At 43.5% G+C, this 20,311-nt stretch overlaps 1 protein-coding gene and 1 pseudogene across 12 annotated transcripts in view; both read right to left on the bottom strand.

Annotated features, from left to right (window-relative positions):
• The window catches only part of Trappc9 (trafficking protein particle complex subunit 9), a 737,148-nt gene that overhangs the window by 466,664 nt on the left and 250,173 nt on the right, over positions 1-20,311 (bottom strand). For all 12 annotated transcript variants that reach the window (XM_087187236.1, XM_087187240.1, XM_004837901.4 and 9 more), the window contains one exon: positions 18,041-18,165. In XM_087187236.1, the coding sequence (XP_087043362.1) occupies positions 18,041-18,165 (125 nt within the window). The remainder of the gene's footprint in view (positions 1-18,040; positions 18,166-20,311) is intronic.
• On the bottom strand, positions 4,528-5,579 carry LOC101714567 (MAPK-interacting and spindle-stabilizing protein-like pseudogene; annotated as a pseudogene).

The following is a 20,311-nucleotide window of genomic DNA, read 5'->3' as shown; positions in this document are numbered from 1 at the left end:
TCTAGTTTTAATCTTTGGCAAGGTGAAACCCAGTTTTTCCAGCACCATTTATTAAAGAGGCTATCTTTCCTCCAGTGAGGGTGTTTAGATCCTTTGTCAAAGATGAGGTGGCTGAGTGTGTCTAGAGTTGTTTCTTCTTCTTCTAATCTGTTCCACTGGTCCTTGGGTCTGTTTCTTTGGCAGTACCATGCTGTTTTTATCACAGCAGCTTTGAATACAGTTGAAGTTGGTGATTGTGATACCCCTACCTTGTCTTTGTTGCCTAGAATTGCTTTTGCTATTCTAGATCTCTTCTGGTTCCAAATGAATTTTTGGATTGTTTTCCCAAGCTCTGTGAAGTATGCTGTTGGAATTTCAATCGGGATTGCACTGAATCTATGTAGCAGTTTTGGAAGTATGGCCATTTTCACTATATTGGTTCTTCCTACCCAGCAGCAAGGGATATCTTTCCATTTTCTGATATCCTCTTTGATCTCTTTTCTCAGAGTACTGTACTTTTCAGAATAGAGGTCTTTGATTATTTTCATTATGTTGACTCCTAGGTATTCCTTTTTTTTTCTGTTCCTAATTATAATTACTTCTTAAAGCAACATTTGTCGTTTACAAATACAGCAGCAAGTAATAAAACCTAACGTTACAAACAGATTGCTTTACAGTTCTACCAGCTGGTAATACAAACAAATGTGTATGTCTCCAATCACATTTTGGGCAGTTTAACTTAAAATGCAAAGTCAGTTACATACGTTAAACTTGTTATTAAGCCAATAAAAAAAATCACAATTTCAAGAAAGAAAAAACTATAAAACTTTTATATAGAGCACACCTAAGAGGTCTACTTAATGGCCAGAAATCTGCATCTGCTCCTAAGTCAAAGGCAGTGAACAAGCTTTCATCCGGGTGAGGAGGAGACTATCCCACTCGTCTGCACACTGGAGGGCGGCAGCGATCACGCGGCAATCTTGGAAAATATTGTGTAAGTGAAAGAAACCTGTGAGCACGTGACCCTTTCCAATGCGCCTGACTAGAGCTCCCCGCAGCAGCAGGTGTCCCACTGCTCCCTGCCAGGTCCCGAGCCTGGGTGGGTGGGAACTCAAAAGCCCCCGAGAGCACATCCCTTTGGAGATGGGGTGGCCTCTGACCTAGCACCAGGATCAGACACTTGGTCTGTTACATGAAGTCCTCAGATGTTTTCTGTGCCCAGAAGCTCGCGTGGCACTCTAATACTGCTCATTTTATTGTATTGGCAAATTTTGTTTTGTTTGGCAAATGTTTTCAGTTTGGCAGAATTCTGAAAATAGAACAGTGGCTGTCTGCTGCACTGCTTTACCGATTGTCCTCCCTGAGCGGCGCCCCACCGCTTCCTTCCTAAGCAGGTGATCCATGCGCTCCAGGCCAGTCTGGCCTTAGGCCCACTTCCGGAGCCCGCAGCCCTGACGCTGGAGGACGCGGCACTGCTCAGAACAATGAAGTGCAATGCGGAGCAGAGCTGCTTTCATCTAACCGAGTTTTCAGAGCCTACGTTCGAGGACAAGGGTGTAGCACTAACTCTGTGAGGTAATACACGTCGCAGGCTAGCTGACTTCGGAGAGCTCATTCAGTGGTGACTGCTCTGAGACTCACCTCTTTCTCGGCCTGAAGACAATCAGTGCAAGGGACAGATGAGCGAGGTGTCCCTGGCCTGAGAACGTGCATCTTCCCAGACGACCACGACATCACTACTCAGAGGGCTGTGGGGTCCAAGCTGTGATCAGGTCTCAGAGGTGGCAGGGATGCAGCAGACAGTCCAGAGTTTGAAGCCTTCCTGCGAGGAGCATTCTTGAGAAGTGGGGATGTGGACTTGGGGCTAGGCTTTCATCTGCATGGTCATTTTGAGGCTCAGCATTTCAAAACCTAAGATTAACTTCAGAGCGCATCAACGATCTCAATCAAACTTATTTAAAAACTCTTGTCTAAAGCCCAAACATCAGCACATCCATAATCTGCATTACAACCGAGCCTGCCTGCTAACAAGCCTTCTTCCATAAACCAGTTGCAGCCTAGCCTGACTCATTTTGAAACCAGTGTTCCTTTGGAAAGAGGGGAAAAACCCTTCCTGGATGCTTTTTCCTATCTGTCCACTGACACTTTTACTTTTCTTGACTCTACCCTGACCGTGAAAGCACTTTCTGGCTCAGTGCCCAGAGGAACCGAGATGCTGCCAGCTAACTGCAGATCCACCACCACTGCAAGGCGCGGAAGGCAGGCCAATGGTTAGCGTGGCCGTGTCAGTCAGCAAACAGTGGGCAGGATGGGTCATCAGCAAAGTTACTCTCTCCTCTTGGGTGTGGTGTCTCAAATCTTGGGTTTATGGCCCTTCAAATCCTTTAGCAAAAAGATTTTTTTCCTGTATCCATGGACGCCATGATTATAGATTCTGGCACGTGCTAACCCTTCTGTTCTATATCCTTAGTGTTACGTTAAATCCTGCATCTAAAGCCAGAGCTGTTAATGTATCCCAAGGCAGGACAATCAAGATAGCTATGAACAGAGGTATCTTTGCTGTCACCTCATCTTCCTTCCTATCCTGCTGGTTAACTGACTAATGGGTAATTTAACTATGTAGGATACCTAGTTACCCAGCTTGTAGACAGGCAGCTGGCTGCGCTGAGGAGTTCTAGGGTATTATGAATAGCTCTCACCAGTCCTTGCAAAGAAGTGAAAGCAATCTGTCTACTTTTGCCACTGTGCAAGATCTGCCTAAGAACATGTCAATCTGATATTATCTGAACAAATTAGTTTCTACCTTGGTCAATTCTGAGAGCAGAATCTATCCGCTACTTAAAGGAGGCTTGAATGCTAAATGTTCCTCTCAAAGGTGACTATCTTATTTTCTTATAAGGAGGTAGCTATCAAACCATGGTATGGGCAGCAACTGACATTTTAATTATAGGAAAGGTAAACTACTGAATATTTTATTTCAAAGTAAAAACATCTCCAGCATAAATCTTTTCTTATATGCATCTGAGAAATTCACAATACATTTTAGAGACCCAATGGATACATTCAAAATTTCAAAATGTTATTTGATAAAATAAGGTCAGGTCTACCCCAAGCCTAGGACTTTGACTCAAAGACAAGGTGGCGAAAAGCTACCGAGGCTGTTCTGTATTATAAACACTATCGAAGCAACACGGTCACTGCTTCAAACTCAGTTGTGGAAATCTACAGTCTATTATTTTCAGTGTTAGAACTAAAGTTACTTTTTCAAAGAGGATACTCAATTCTATTTATCTGCCTGTCAACAAATAAAGAACTGAATTGTCAGCCATGAACACTTCACAAACAGATCGGGAAAACTGCAAGAGCAGTGACATGGCCTAACCAGACTGAAACACAGGTACGCTTTGGACTCCACTTGCACAAAGACGCTGCCATGCCTGTCTGACTTGGGCTCTCCAAGCACAACTGCTCTGCTCTAACAGAGCCCTGTGTGCACCAGTCTACATGCTCCTGGGGAACTGGGGGCGGGGAGGCTGCATGGAAGAACCTGGCACAGGATCTGCCTTAGGTTCTTCGAGAATGAAAATCACTTGGAAGAAGCAATTCCTAGGTCTTACTTGTTTAAGGTTTAAAACAAAGGAAAGAATTCTTTCCTCGAGCTCTTCCCAGTCATACACACATCTCATGGGCTAGGGATTTAGCTCAGTGGTTCCGCTGCCTGCCTCCTGCCTCGCAAGCGCAAGGACCCAAGTTTGATCCCTGGTACCAAAAAACAAAACAAAACAAAATATACACCTCACAATCCACTGTCAAGCACAGTTCTGGTTCTCTAAGAATGTAACTGACACACACGTGGCCTGGATTAAAAGGACAAAGTCAGGCCTGGAGAGGAGCCCAGTGGTAGAAAGCCTGCCTCACATGTGCAAGGCCCTGGATTCCATCACCAGCACTGAGTGAAAAAACCAGTTTCATAAATGGCACGTTAGTGACCCATGTGGCATAAATAAAAGATTTTTACTAATAGCTCAAGGATAAAGATGAATGGTGGCTGGCTGATGAATGTGACACCTGACAATCATCCTTTTAGAATGTATATCCAAAAAATAACCCTAGCAGGCCTAGATTTATTTACTCCATAGACAGAGCAGCTCAAAATGCTAAGGGCCATCATTTGTTTAGAATAAAATGTGATTGTTTTCATAGTTATTTCGGGCCGGGGATTTAGCTCAGCAGTTCCAATGCCTGCCGCGCAAGCGCAAGGTCCTGAGTTCAATCGTCAGTACCAAAAAAAAAAAAAAAAAAAAAACCTCTCACTCAGTTATTTAGGGGTAAAAGATGTTATAGAAAAATACCTAGAATCTACAACTTCATTGGCAAATTATTTCAACAATAATCCTTATCTTACATTTTTAAGTGTGTAGTTTCATAATTTAAAATTTAGCAATGAGTTATTCAAAATAATCGCTTTAACTTTCCATGAAAACCAAATAAAAATCACATCTGCTCAATTTATTTCTACATTTACATCTGATTGTATCCATTCGATGCACTACATATCCAAGTACAAGAGGCAGATATCTTCTGAGAGGCGCAAGAGTTGTTGTTTCATGAATGCCCTCTAATAGTGAGACCGGCAGTTTTTATATATGCATTCATGTGCACATGTATGTACTTCAAAAAGCAAAGTGTCATCTCTTCGTCCATTGTTAACTTAATGGTAAGAGTGGGGGCCACCAGGCGTCAGTGGAGCGCCAAAGGGTCCTGAAGGCACTTGGTAAGGGTTGCTGGCTGCAGGGTAGAGTCCTGGCGTGGCGTACAAGCCTGCGGGGCCGGCGTATGGTGCCGGCGGCCCCCAGGCTCCCGGTGGCACTGAGCCCCATGGAACGGGCGGTGCTGTGCCCGGGGCCTGGGGCGGAGGAGAGGGGTACGGCCCCGGAGGATAGGGCATATTGGGACTCAGGTACTGCGCCCCCATGCCCGGCGCCCAAGATCCAGAAGACATGGAGCCCCACGGACCTAAGGGGCCCACGGCCGGGTCTGTGGGCGCGCCGTAGGGCCTAGGGAGCTCGAGGAAGGGCATGTTTGGGGTGAAGTATGGACCCGTGCCCGGGGCGGGGTAAGGACCCGCGGGCGGGGGGCAGGAGGGTCCAGACGGAGGGAAGGGGGACGGGGGTCCGGGGGCGGTCCAGCAGGAGGCATGGCGGGGTACATTCCTGGGGGTGAGGCTCGGAAAGGCCGGGTGGAGGGCGTCGCGCTCGGCAGGGGTCAAGACGCCAGGGAGGACGGAGCGCTCGGGTTGATCCAGGGACTGGACTGGGCCAGCCCTGGGGCCCTGGGCTGGATTTGGAGTTGCTCACGGCAGAGGTTTTGGTGGGGGAGTGTTCGGGGAGCGCGTCTGCCAACGAAAACTCATCGGACATCTTCCTGGCAGGATCCGAGCCCGCGGCGCAGCGCAGCAAGGCCATGGGTCCCAGGGAGCCGGACTCGGAAGACGCAGGCGCAGCCTGACTCGGTATTTCATTTTTCTGGATACTATTGTGAAGGGCATTGTTTCTCCAATTCCCCTCTCAGTGTGTCTCTTCGTTTACAGGAAAGCTAGTGACTTTTGTGTATTGACCTTGTATCCAGTTACTCTACTGAATTTGGTTATTAAGTCTAGAAGACTTTTCGTGGACTTCCTGGGGTCTTCTATAAAGAGTATCATGTCATCTGCAAATAATGACACTTTAACTTCTTCCTTTCCTACCTTTATTCTTCTTATTTCTTTCTCTTGTCTAATTGCTGTGGATAATGTTTCCAGAACTATATTGAAGAGGAGTCATGATAGTGGACGTCCTTGTCTTATTCCTCATTTCAGCATGAAGGATTTCAGTTTTTGACCATTTAGTATGATGTTAGCTATTGGTTTTTCATAGACGGATTTTATCAGGTTGAGATAAAGACCATCTATTACAATTTTCTGTAGGGTTTTATCATGAACAGGTGTTGGATTTTGTCAAACACTTTTTCTGCATCTATTGAGATAATCATATGGTTTTTGTCCTTGGCTGTGTCAATATAGTGTATTACATTTATTGATTTGCATATGTTGAACCATCCCTGCATCCCTGGGATGAATCCCACTTGGTCAGAGTGTATGATCTTCTTGATGATCTGCATTCTATTTCCCAGTATCTTATTAAAGATTTTTGCATCTATGTTCATTAGGGAGATTGACCTGTAGTTCTCTTTTTCGGTTGAGTCTTTCTCTGCTTTTGGAATCAAGGTGATGCTTGCTTCCAGGAATGCATTTGGGAGTATTGCTTCCCTTTCAATTTCCTTGAAGTGTTTAAACAGTAATGGCAATAGTTCTTCTTTAAATGTCTTATAGAATTTAGCAGTGAAGCTATCAGGAGCTGGGCTTTTCTTCATTGGTAAGTTGTTTCGTTTTGTTGTGTTTTGGTACCGTAGATCAAACTCAGGACATTGCTCTTGCAAGCCAGGCACAGTGCCAATGAGCTAAATCCCCAGGCCCACGTTGGTAAGGTTTTAATTACATTTTCAATTTTGTTGATTGATATTGTATTGTTTAGAATTTTAGGTCTTGTTTGTTCAACTTTGGTAATTCATATATATCTAGAAATCTGTCCATTTCTTCTGTTTTTTCAATCTTATTGTTGTATAGGTTCTCAAAGTAGGTATTGGCAATCCTCTGAATTTCTGCTGGGTCCATTGTAATTTCACCCTTTTCATTCTTAATTGCATGGATTTAGACCTTTTCCTTTCTTTTCTTTTTTTGATAAGGTAGGCTAAGGGTTTATCAATATTGTTTATTCTTTCAAAGAACCAACTCTTGGCTTCATGGATTTTTTGTATCATTCTCTTAGTCTCCATTGCATTGATTTCTGCTCTAATCTTTATAATTACCTCTCTTGTATGAGCTTTGGGTTTATCCTGCTGTTGTTGTTTTAGACGCTTGAGGTTCAGCATTAAGTTGTTTATTTGAGCTTATTCTGTTTTCCTACTATGAGTATTCACTACTATGAATTTCCCTCAAAAGACTGTTTGCATTGTTTCGCATAAACTCCAATATGTTGCACTGGGATTATCATTGAAATGTAGAAACTGTCTGACTTCTTCTTTAATGTCCACTGTGACCCATTGGTTGTTTAAGAAATTCTTGTAGTTTCTTTTGCTATTGATCTCCAACTTCACCATACTATGATCTCAAAATATACAGGGGATAACTTTAATTCCTTTGAATTTACTTAAACATGTTCTATGAGTAAGTATGTAGTCTATTTTGGAGAACCCCTGTGCAGTTGAAAAGAATGTGTATTCTGATTTTGTGGGGTGGAACACTCTGTAAATGTCTGTTAAGTCCATCTGTTCAAGAGTTTGGTTGAGTTCTAGTATTTTGTTGTTTATTTTTTGTCTAGCTGATCTATTTGTGACAGCGGGGTATAGAGGTCCCCTGCTACTACTGTATCAGTGCTTATTTGATTTTTCATGTCCGTTAATATTTGTTTCACAAATATAGTTGGTTGCACTAGTATTTGGTGCATATATATTTATGACTGTCATCGCTTTCTCTTGGATTTTTCCCTTTACAAGGATATAGCGACCTTCTTTGTTTCACATAATTAGTGTTGGTTTGAAATCCATTTTATCTGCAAGCAGAAAAGCTACATCTGCTTTTGTTCAGGTTCCTGTCGCATGGAGTATTGTTTTCCACCCTTTTTCAGTCTATGAGTTTCTTTTTGAATTGTGTTTCTTGTATGTAGCATATTGTTGGATCTTGCTTTTTGGCCCATTCTGCCAGTCTATTTCTTTTGATTGATGAATTGAGACCATTAACATTGATGGTTATAACTGATATGTATTGACTTATCCTTGTCATGACCTTTTCCTGTGGGTGGATTCTCCCCATTTGCATTTAATTTCTTATCTGATGGATTCATTCTACTGGGCTTTGTGGGGTTCTGACCTTCACTGTCATTTACCTAAGATATTATTTAAAATTTTTTGGAGTACTGATTTGGTATTCACAAAGTTCTTCCAGTGTTCTCTTTTTTTTGGTACTGGGGATCGAACTTGGGACCTTGCACTTGCGGGACAGGTGGCACCACCACTGAGCTAAATCCTCGGCCCCATCTTCAGGTGTTCTTTGTCATGAAAGTATCTTATTTCGCTATCGATTTTGAAAGAAAGTTTTGCAGGGTACATCAATCTGGGTTGGAGGTTGTTTTCTTTTAGGGCTTGAAATACTTCACTCCAGGCTCTTTTTGACTTGAGGGTTTGTGTTGAGAAGTCTGCTGTGATTCTGATGGGCTTTCATTTTTATGTGATTTGTTTCTCTTCTCTAACTGCTTGTAGAATTTTGTTCTTCTGTTGGGTTTCTGGAATCTTGACTAGTATATCCCTAGGTGTAGTTTTTTTTTTTTCTCATAGCTAGTTGTAGTCCTATATGCCTCACTTATCTATATGTCAAATTCTTTTCCCTTTCTTGTAAAGTTTTCTGCCATCACTTCTGTGAACAGATTTTTTGTTTTTTAAGTCATTTGCACTATCTCCTGTTTCTTCATTGATTCCAATCAGTCTTGTGTTATTCTTCTTTGCATCATCTAGCAGCTGCTGGATTGATTTCTCGCGGCCCCTTACTATTTTTAAGAAATCTTTATCTTGGTCACTAATTGCAATCCTGTCTTCTGTATCTGATATTCTGTCCTCACACTGGCTCATTCTGCTGCATAAACTTTCAGTAGAGTTTTTAATCTCCTGGATATCTGTTTGCATCTGTTTTATGGATTCCATTTGTTTCCTATGCTGGGATTCCATTGTGTTCCTCAGCTCCTCTATTTTTTCATCTGTGTCTGCTCTAGAGTTTTTAATGTGGCTTTCATGATGGATACAATCTCCGTTGTTATCTGAGAAATTATTTCTGATTTTTTTTTTTTCCAAATCCTCTTTTGTTGCCAGTTTAGGGAGTCCAGGTGGTTGAGTTTCAGATTGTTCCATCTCATTGCCCCGTGGGGTTGCCTTTGGTGATCTGGAAGTCTGGTTTTCAAACTTGTTTAGGTGTCTTCTCTTTTCAACCAATGCAGTCTGCTCTGCCTTTATTGAGGTGACTCTTTGCACTCCCAGTTAGCTTCAATTCTCAACAAGCCTCAGAGAGGCCTTCTCTCTGCTGCTCACCCCTGCACCAACACCTGGGTTCAGAATGATGGCCTTCTGGATCCCCGTGCTGGGCTGTTGTCCAGGTGGGCTTCTGGCTGGGTCTATGCACACTTATCAATGTTAATCTGGCTGGGCCTCTGGCTGGGCCTCTGGCTGGCCTGTGTGCCTGCTCAGCTGTTTTCCAGATGGGCCTTTGGCTTGGGCCTGCACACCCAAGCTGTTGGTGTCTGGGCGGGCCTCTCGCTGGAGCCTCACTCCTGTTCCTTTTTCATTTGTCCACATCACACTTATCACAGCTTGATATTTACTTGTTCCCTGATGGCCTCTTCCTCTAGGGTTCAGTGTTACATCCTCAGAATCCAGAACTGGGAATGAATTAGGTGCTTACTAGACATCTGCTGAATGAATGAATTAGACTAAATGCTACAGGAGGTTTGGGTGAATAGCAATGATCACAGAAGGCATCACAGAACTTCCAAAGGTTCATTCAGCCCTGCTCCTTCATGTTGTTTTAGAATTCCATGGGTAGCAGACTCTCCAAATCTTTTACTTCTAAATTTATTAAGTTTTGAAAGTGTTGAACAGATTAAAGGATCTCTTTGAAGCTTTTATGCTTAAACTTTCCAGGAAGAAATCCCCTGTCTCTATAACTATCACTGGGACAGATTAGAAATAATTTGGAACTGAATTGGATTTGCCATTTTGTAAGCTTTTCTTATCTACTAGGCTAATAGCAGACACTTAACTACTTACAATAGCCCAGGAGGAAATGTATTATCTGTCTTTCACAGGGTGGAAGCTGAGGTCAGATGGCCAAAAAGCTTATCCAAAACTGCTTTATAAATACAACTTGAATCAACAGAGAGTATTTGGTAGCCCATAATAAGTTTGGAAACAGAAATTGTATGGAGAAAGACAGAACAAGCTTTGGATTCAGACATATCTGGGTTTGAAATTTAACTTCTATTTAACAACTTCTTGATCTTGGACATATTATTTAATCTTTCAGAGCTGCTTGGCAGTTTCCACTTGAATAATGTGAAGTTACAGTCATGAGGAAAGAGACCTGTTAATACTGTTCAAAGTGCTAAACTTCCCTCATGGGACATTAGCACCTCCCCATCCTAAGGGCCTCCCTGGCCTGGCATGATCAGGGCATGCCATCCTGGGCATACCAGTGCCCTGGAAGGGCTAGCAGCAATGTTGCATGGGATAGATGGGTGGGCCTCTGTCACTTGATGACTGGGCTGATTATGGCAGCAAGCTACTGCACCTTCATATGGAAGACAGAATCCCAATAGCAGCCCCCACCTCAGAGGGTGGTGATGAAGACCACAGTTACAGCAGGTAGAGTGCTAAGCACAGCAAACAGCACCAGATAATCATCAGGAGATAAAGGGCAGCATGTCTGCAGTACATGTTTGCAGTAAATAATGATTACATTCATTTTAAATTTTTAAAAATTTATGAAAAAAAAAGAAAGAATGCTTGACCCAGCCCAGGAGCAGCCTGTCTGCAGGGCTGCCTTCTACAATGGGAGGTGGGAGTGGGTGTGAAGCAGGGCTGCCCTTGCCTTCAGAATGGCACAGCAGTCTTCCTCCATTAAGTGAGATGGTAGCTGTCAAAGTCTGCACATGCTCTTTACCAGGGAGAAGTTCCTTTCTGTTAAGTGACTGACAGTTTTTATTGGAAATAGAAGCTAGATTTTATCAAATGCTTTTTCCACATCCATTGATATGTCTGTATAATTTTCCTATTTTCATTTGTTAATATGGAGAATTATATTTATGGGGGTTTTAATGTTAAACCAACCTTGCATTCCCCATGAGCCCACTCAGTCAGTATTTTACATACTGTTAGTATAGGCTGAAGTTGTGTTTTAAATTTCTGTATTTGTGTTCAGGAAGGATACTAGTCTGTAGTACTGGGTGTTTTGGGGGTTGGGGGTGGGGAAGGTTTTTCCTTCTGTAATCTCTTTGTATGCTTTTGATATCAGGGTGACAATGACCTCACAGAATGACTTAGGAAGTACTCCTTCTTTTTCAAGCTTCCCAATAGAGGAGTTGCATAGATTTCATGTTATTTCTCCTTAAGGAATTTTCTCTATGGGACAGTTGTAATAAATATCCACTTTCCTTAATGGATATAGGACTATTCAGATGGCCTATCTCATTCTTGCATAAAGTTGTTCAAAATATATCCCTGGTCCTTTCAGTGTCTATAATCCCTGTGTTGTTGTCACCTCTCTCATTCCTAGTACTGGTAATTTGTGCATTTTTTTCTTTGATCATTTGCTGAAAGTTGATAAATTTCACTAATTTTTCTCAAACAACAATACTTGGTTGCTTTGTCTATTTTTGGTTTTTAGTTCCTATTTTATTGATTTCTGCCCTGGTCTTTATTATAGTCTTTTCTGCTTACATAGGATTTAATTTCATTTTTTTTTCTAATTTCTTAAAACTGAAGCACAATCCCAAGTTCCCATGGGAGTGCCCATGAATGTGGTTGTGGCACTGTGCCTACCAACTGAAATGTTAAGAGACAAGATGGTGTTAGCAGGGGTGGGCATGTCCCAACAAGCCCTCCAAAGCCAAATGTACACGCAGCCTGAGGGAGGGCCTAAACTCCTGCCTCCCAGCAAACTTTGGCTTTGTTGGGATTTCAGAATTGCTTTCAACAAGCTGTAGGGAGGTGTAAAGTGTTTACAGAGCAATAGTGGAAATGGAGGGGAGAAAGGACTCTCTTAGTACCAGAGAACACACCATAGTTAATGGATCCAGTGGTCTATACTAGAGTTGGCTCTCAGACTGTTCAGTAATCATTCCAGTCTCTCAAAATGTTATTTACTCTAGGGTTCAGCCAGCTCCCATCTATGGGTATGGTCCAGCCCTGAACTAGAAGCTGGAAGCTTTCAAAGACCAAAGCTGTTTAAGTGACATGCAGCACCCCCAACTCTGTGAAAAGCTTCCTGTTCATGGCACTTTAGCTCAGGCCTCTCTTGGAGAGCTCTAGAAGGAGCTCTTGCAACATTCCAGTCACTGGCACACTGCATGCACATCATATCCCACTTGGAAGGTGGATCCTGGCCTTACTTCATAGCTGTGGAAGGAAAGCTAATAGCACTGAGTACCTGACAGAGCTGATCTGAGCCAAAATCAGACTCCAGGACACTCAGGGAACCTCATAACCCTGCTTATTCCAGAGCTGCTCCTGTTGCTAACAACAGCTACCAGTAACAACCAAACTCATTTGCCCAATGAGACTCATTTTTCTTTTTGCATACAAGAATGAAACCCCAATTTATTACTCTTTCTTTATTTCTTTGTCCTGCCAGGCTCTTTTATTATTGAGGCATCCCAACAACCCTACAAAGGGGGCATTATTATTCTACTGTAAATATATGGAAAAGCTGAGAGGCAGAGAGGTCTCTCTTATGTAAATTTTCTTTTCTGTGGTACTAAGAATAAAACCCAGGGCCCCAAGCCTGCTAAACAAGCACTCTACCACAGAGCTACACACCTCCAGCCCTATACATAAATATGCATCTACTTTACACAATCTCATTTTCAGTCCCAGGGAGTCCTCTCAAGGAGTACAGGCAATCATGAGTGTGGATACACACAATCTCCACTAGCTAAGTGGGATGTCCTTCTGGAAAACCTGAAGAAACACATATTGTCCTAGAACATGCTCCAAGAAGCTCCCTTCACCAAGTTACTCATTTCATGGCGACGGCATTCTTCCATGACACTTCTACAAGTTTAGCACGATCTCAATTAAATCACATCACTCCTGCTTCAGGGAGCAGGGATCTGCACCTAACCCCTCCACAACACACACACACCAGATGTCCCCACTGGCAGCTGTAAGCCAATTCACTGACCTGGCCCCACATCACACCTTGGAGAACCTAACTGCTCCACAGAAGACAAGTTCTGATAACCAGATCAGGCTGCAAACTTCACAGGGTTGAACGTCCACCACACTTACCACCACTGACAGCACCCACACAAGCTAACCTGCCCTCTCTTGCCATAAACACTCCCAAACCACTCCCCTCCTGTCTCAGTGGTGCTTGTTACCTAGACTCTACCCTGTTTGCAAGTCTAATCCACACAAGGCCACGCCCTTCATCCACCACCTACAAGCTCCAGAAACTTGGGCAAGTCTCCTTCAAAGCTTCAGTTTCCCACTCAGCTCACAGGGTATGTGCAAGGATCTAGTAAAGTTAAGGTCTACAGCACCAAGCATGATACCTGGCTCCCATGGCACAAGTCACATCATGAGTCCTTCTGCTCATGCTTCTTGATGAGAAACCAGGCAGGAGGCACTGACACGCTTAGAAAAACTGTGGTAATTCCAGGGTGGCAAAAGGAAGAGTGAGAATGCTGAGGCACAAGAGCTGCCAGCTAGACAGGCCACAGGGCCAGAGCGCAGAGGGTCCTGGGTGCAAAATACTCTGTCCTACAAGTAAAACTCAGGAGATGAACAGAGAAAGAAGGCACAGGCCCAGGGATTTAGCTCAGTGGTTCTGCCACCTGCCCCACAAGTACAAGGACCCGAGTTAGATCCCCCGTACCAAAAAAAAAGGCATCAACATGCAAGGGACAGAGACCAGAGCAGGTGACTTGGCATGATGTGACCTCACAGAGCCTGTTTTCTTACTGGAGATAATACCACCTACTCAGAAAGCTATAGAGAGAATCACAAAGGATGACTTATATAAAAGAGCCTGATACGCAGTCTGCACTCAATAAATGGTAACTATATTTAAATAATCACATTTTAAAACATTCATCTACATCTCTGTATAATTATGATCATTCAAGTGGGAAAAAAACGAGTTTGTCTATGCTATAAGTAATTGGAGCACCATCTTCTGGATCTTGAATTTTTATTCTAAACTGTAAGTTTGTCCTAGAATAGGAAAAATCCTCTCATCATCTAGCAGGGTGCCTGAAATGTGATAGAAAACCCCAAAAGAACTACAAGTGGACAGAAATAAAGTGAGGAAGTGAAATCAGAGTGCCTTGAGTGCTTGCCTCCCTGAGCACCTTCTCCCTCTGACTCAACATCATGTTCCTGACCTCCTAGACATCAAACCTGTGACAATGGGCTGTGCACACGCAGACCTCAGTGCCTTTGCACATGCCACTCTCAATTTCAGAACACTCTCTCCACCTGACTTACTGGCTTACTCCAGCTCATTCTCCCTTCAACATTCCATTCAAATGCCACTTCTCTGACAGACCTTCCTTACTTCCTCTGTGCAACCCTAGCAACAGGCATGATCTGTAGTCTAATTATTTTTTCTTTTGTTTTCTTCTATCTTGACCTCCAGCCCACAAATTCCTTGAAGTCAAGAGCTGTCTGATTTGTCCCTATAACCCTATCATCTGGCACAGTGCTCAATGTGTTGCAGGTGGTTAGTAAACAGTGCTGAGTCACAGCCCACATTCCAGTTACTGGCTTATATGGCAGCCTCTTAGCAGAAGGCACCTAAAAACCAGGTCTATAAATCCAAATGTGTCCTGCCCCTGAGCCAAACACCATAACTGACACATAACTGGAACACAATGTTGTGCTTTAATTTAAAGAGAGAGAGGTTGCAGGTAGGTCAGAAAGGAACCTGCACCCAGCCAAGGTGAAGACTCAGCAGCTCTAAAAGCAACCTTGTCCAGACAAATGCATCCCACACCCAGAGCACACCCAGAGGGCACAGGGCACAAAGGTGGCAGGGGAGCTGCCATGTCTGGCCCATGGCATCCAAGCCACACAGATGCAGGAAGGATGAGCAAAATAAAGATAATGTAGCTGACCTTGAGATAATGCTTCCAGGAGAAAGACTAGAATGCCACAAGAAAGGGTAAGGGGACACTCTGGGCAACTGTGGGTGAGCACAAGTCCCTCCCTGGGGAAGGGCACAAAGAGTAAAAGGAATAGACACTATGCTGGTTCCTTGGCCATGCGAGATCCATATCCCAGTCTCTGAATTCACAGCGTAATACCAATGAATGTAGTACCCTGCAGCTGCATCACAACAGTTTTGCAAACAAATACACACACCTAGCCCCCCAGATTTCTTGAGTGCACCTATACCAGCTAATGCTTGCTTTTGTGAAAAGAAATAAGCAATAGAAGGAATCACACCATTAAGCAAGCCATTGTATTCAAAGCAACCAAGGAAGTCTATAAAGGAGTTCAAGTCTCAGACACAAGAATCTTGATAACTTGCATATAAAATCACACGTATTCTCACACCAGAAAGAGAGCAAAGCTGAGGAAGTTTACTATACTATGTTAAATAAACTTCCTATTATTCTACTAATATTTAGGAAATAAACTTGAGATAGTAATAGGCTCAAAGGTGCATCCTTCTAAAGAAGCATTTTTCATTACATCTTCAACTTTGAAAAAACAGTCACAAAGTAAATGAGTCAGAAGGTAGGGCTTCTAGATTGGCTTAGTGGGAAGTTGGCCCAAAAACCAAAGATGAAACTGGACAAACCATCACAACCACTTAAAGATTCTTCAAATTGACCAAAAGCATACAATAAATTGAGAAATATTTATTCATGAAATTTTACTCAGTCTTGAGGAGAACAAGGGAGACTACAGTATTTTAGCCAGGGGCTATTCCCTCTGCTCCTCCCATCCAAATTCCCTCAAGAACAAGTTCTCCCTAGGTCAGTAAGGCAGGCATGTTCATTGGCAGCTCCACCACCATGGAAGAGGGTGACTTAGCTTGGAGGAGAGGGTGGAAAACCCATGTCCGGGTGTCGCAAAAAATGGCAAATAATCAAGGAAGCCTACCACTGAGTGATCTGAAGTCACAAACCTGGTTAGAGCAAAAGAAAAAAGTGGCAGAGCAGCTTGAAGTTTAACAGAGGGATCTAAGGCATCAAAGAGAAAATTAAGGCCTTGGTGAGACCCCTTTTATCCCTAATGCCTAGAAGACTATGAATGCACACAAGGCCCACACAGCAGAAACCAGAGAGGCCCCTTGAGCACAGGTATGGGCTCAACACAGGACCTTGTGAATCCAGGCAGGAAAAACCTGATAGACTTGTAAAGTCCCTGAACTTTGAAAACCTTACCCACATGGCTTCTCCCATCAGACTCTGGCTGACCACCAGCTCTGATGAACCTGGGATGAGCCCCAGGAATCCAGGTTAACAATAAAATTAGAAAACAACAAAACAGGCAGAGGTTCCACACACTGTGGGGGGAAATATACTCCACAAAATGGGTCAAGGGAAGCCATCATATAGAAGTCTGGGGGCGAACCTATGGCATGCATGCTGCAGAGGACTGTTTGCACCATTGGAAGCTGTAAAAGGTTCGCCATCACTGAAACAGACAAACAGAACAGCAAGAGCTACCCTTGGGGGAGGTACTGGGGTTCAGAAGACAGCTTGCCACAATGCAGTATGTAAAAGATCCAGCTTTCCACAAAAGATTATGAGATTTACAGGAAAAGGAAATTCTGACCCATACAAGGCACCCACTGTCTTCTGCTAACCTGAGAGCATCACTTTTATGTCAGTCTACCTTTATCATCACTCAAGGTCTTATTGCCAAGCCAGTTACTGATCACTGTCCCACTGTCCCAAAGTCAGACAATAGCTGGGGATAGTGAGCAAGTGGCAGCACAAGACCCAGTGTGAAATGACTGCCCTCGATCACCATCCCTGTCTCCAGAGTGCCACCCTCTGCTGCTGCAGCAGTTCCAACAGACAGCTCTGAGACAGGGATGGGTGACCACATGGAAAGGATGGAGAGCTGAACTGCAGTGGCAAACTCCGTGTGTTGAGGTATGTGAACACAAGGGAGAAAAAAAATAGCCATTGGGTGAGGATGAAGGCGAAGTTGTAGAAAGGACTGGGATGTTGGGAAATAGGAGGGCCCCAAGGAAGTCACGCCTCCAGCTTCCTCTACCCGTCACAGCCACCCCTAACAGCAGCCCATTCTGTATGGCACCCTGCTTCACTCCCTCTGCTGGGAATCTTCTCCCACACTTAGACCCCTTGGCTGCACCAATACCACACAGCAATCATGAGAACCCCTCCAGCAAGGGACCCCAGGCTACACCAAGCTACACACACCTCTGCTCACCACAGCCCTCCAAGCAGCAGACACACCCTGAAAACTGGTTCTGGGTAACTTCCATTTGTGGATTTGGCCTCTACCAGCCACAGCCGGCAGACTCTCTCCTGCCCAGGCCTTGCTGCAGACTCCCCCACCCCGCCCTGGTGGCCACCATGGGTCAATGCCACTGTGACATTTGGTACGAGGACTGTGAGTAGCACCCCACAGGCTGGTCCTGAGGACATACCCATGTGAACGGTGGCCATGCCTGACCCTACTCACAGCTCCAAACCAGCACCATTCCTACTGCACTCTACTCCAGTGGACTCAGGACTCAGCTCCCATTCGGATCCTCCTTAGCCAGCAGGCTCAGTCCCTGCTGGACGCAAGCCCTGTGCACCCCCACTTTGTGCTGATGGACAGCACTCATTACTGTGTGTTTAAAATCAACACCTAGAAGGACCAGCCAAAGAATGAGGAAAAAATTATGGGATGAATATCCAAACTGTGAGAAATCATGCAATACATGCATTTTTCACATGAATAAGAAGAAGGCAGGAAGTGATCTACTGTAATCACCATCCTCCTTGATTTACCCCCTAAATCCATGCAAACATGAGTTTGTAACACCAGGACACAAGCACTTAGCTTCCTCACAACTGCTTTCCAGAACAGTTCCCATGACAGAAGACACCAAGAAAGCACATCCAACAGCACACTTTCTTTCCTTAGAAAAATATTCCAAACATGGCCTTGGAAAAGGCCCTCAGAAACTGGGAAAGGCATGGCAGCCAGTCCCTCTGCAGTGTGTACTCACCTTCAGATGGCTGAGGTCCCCCACTTTGCTGCCCTCAGAGGCAGTTGCTGGTCTGCTTTCCATGCGGGGCCGAACAACCTGCCTGAAAGGGCTTGACAGGGGGAAGCCACTCACACTGAGCCCATCTAGGAAAAAAGAACCAAAGTCGTAAGACATAAGCTCGATTTTTTTCAGTTTTTATTTATCTATGAGTCCATGTTTGCAGCACATAATGATTACACTCCTTGTGGGGAGTTGGTACATGTACATAACTCACCTCAATGCTTTTTTCATCTCTGTTTCCTTCCCACACTCCCCTCTCCATCTCTTTATCCCTTTCCCATCTGAAACAGATCTATCTCCCTACTTCCTATCGTCTATCTTTTTTTTTTGGTACCGGGGATCAAACTCGGGTCCTTGCGCTTGCGCAGCAGGTGGCAAAACCACTGAGCTAAATCCCCGGCCCTATCATCTATCTTTTATTTTGCTCTTTATTTATAATTTGGGTTTCTCAGGTCAGAGAAACCATACAATGTTTAAGCTTGTGCATCTGATTTATTTCACTTAACATTATGGTCTTAAGATACATGCATTTTCCTACAAATGACTCAAGTTTATCCTTCTTTATGGCAGAGTAATACTCCATTGTGTATAAATACCACATTTTCTTTATCCATTCATCTGTTGATGGATATACAGACTACTTCCAAAATTTAGCTATTATGAGTGGTGCTGCTATAAACATGGGTATGCATATATCACTGTAAAATGATGTCTTTAACTCTTTGGGGAAGATTCCTAGAAGGGGAATAGCCGAGTCGAACAGAATTTTAAGTTCTAGTTTAATGATGAATCACCATACTGATTTCCATAATGGTTACACTAGTTTACATTCCCACCAACGATGTGAAAAGACTCCTCAACAGCATTTGTTATTATTTGATTTCTTGATGGTAGCCACTCTTGCTGGAGTAAGATGGAATTTCAGTGTTATTTTAATTTACATTTTGCTAATAGCCAGCAATTTTGAACATCTTTTCATGTATTTATTGGTCATTTGTACTTCTGAAGAGAAGTGTCTATTCATTTCAGTTGCCCAGTTTTTGAGGGGAGGTCTAGCTTTTTGGAGAAAATTAGCTATCTACATGCAGAAGATTGGATCTAGACCCATGTATCTCACCATGTACTAAACTAAAATTGAAATCAAAATAGATCAAAGATCTCAATGTTAAAACAGAAATAATCTGCTGGAAGATAAAATAGGTAAAAACTCTTGATGACACAGATCTAGGCAAGGACTTTATGAACAGAACCCCAAGTGCACAAGAGATAACCAAGAATCAACAAGTGGAATCATATCAAAATAAAAAGCTTCTGCACAGCAAATGAAAAACAGTGAAGAGAACCTATGGAATAGGAAAAATAGTTTACCAGCTATTCCTCAAAGGACTAATATCTAGAATACATAAATATTTTTAATTAGGGTTTATTTTTTTCAAAAATAGTAACAGAGAGGAGCTCTCCAGTCCCTGTCCTTACTCTTCTATCTTGTACGAACCACAATGCCTGAGCTCGTCCATAAGTGTACATCCATGCCTACCATAACCATCATGGGGAGGATGGACAACTCCTAACAAGCCAGCCAGGTTCTTCATCCTGATGCCTTTACTCAGCTCAGGCTAGAAAGGTTCTCCCCTCCCTTTGCTTGCTCAGTGCATCTCACCAATTGATCAAATGCCATCACCCCACCCAATTTCAAGGGGCCATCAAAACCTAGAAAGAGCACTTGCTGCCACCTGGTCTGCCCCTTCTGTTAACCTGATTTACTGATTGATCCATCTACCCCCAGGTTTCATCTTCAAGTCCTCTCATTATCTCCCAAGTCCACGTCAGGCTCTCAGAGGATATCTAGTATGGCTTTCATGGACAGCACTGTGTTCTGAAGCAGTCACTTCCTTCTTGGCTCTCCCTGTCACCAACACTCCTTGACCATCCACATACAGTGGGAGAGGCACCCTACAGAAATGAAAATCACACAGTGACCTTCACATCTAGTGTAAGCCAGGCCACCAGAATAAGCAGTCAGAGGGAATCTCTGCACATTAACAGTAATTTGGCTAAGAAGCAAGGAAACAGCATAGATCAAAAAGAAAATGGTAGAAGGTAAGATTAGTATCATGACTACTCATATCTATATGGCACTTCACAAACATGCTCCCATTTTAAAGAACAAGTAATAACCTGCCTAAGGTCATAATGTCAATAACTGATCTGAGGCATTGTGCCATATAT

The sequence above is a fragment of the Heterocephalus glaber genome, unplaced genomic scaffold (assembly GCF_053883595.1).
Source record: "Heterocephalus glaber isolate CG9 unplaced genomic scaffold, H.glaber_assembly_v1.0 deba00000281, whole genome shotgun sequence".
NCBI classification, from domain to species: Eukaryota; Metazoa; Chordata; class Mammalia; order Rodentia; family Bathyergidae; genus Heterocephalus; species Heterocephalus glaber.
The sequence above is the reverse complement of the archived record's forward strand: the minus strand, read 5'-3'. Positions and strand labels throughout refer to the sequence as shown.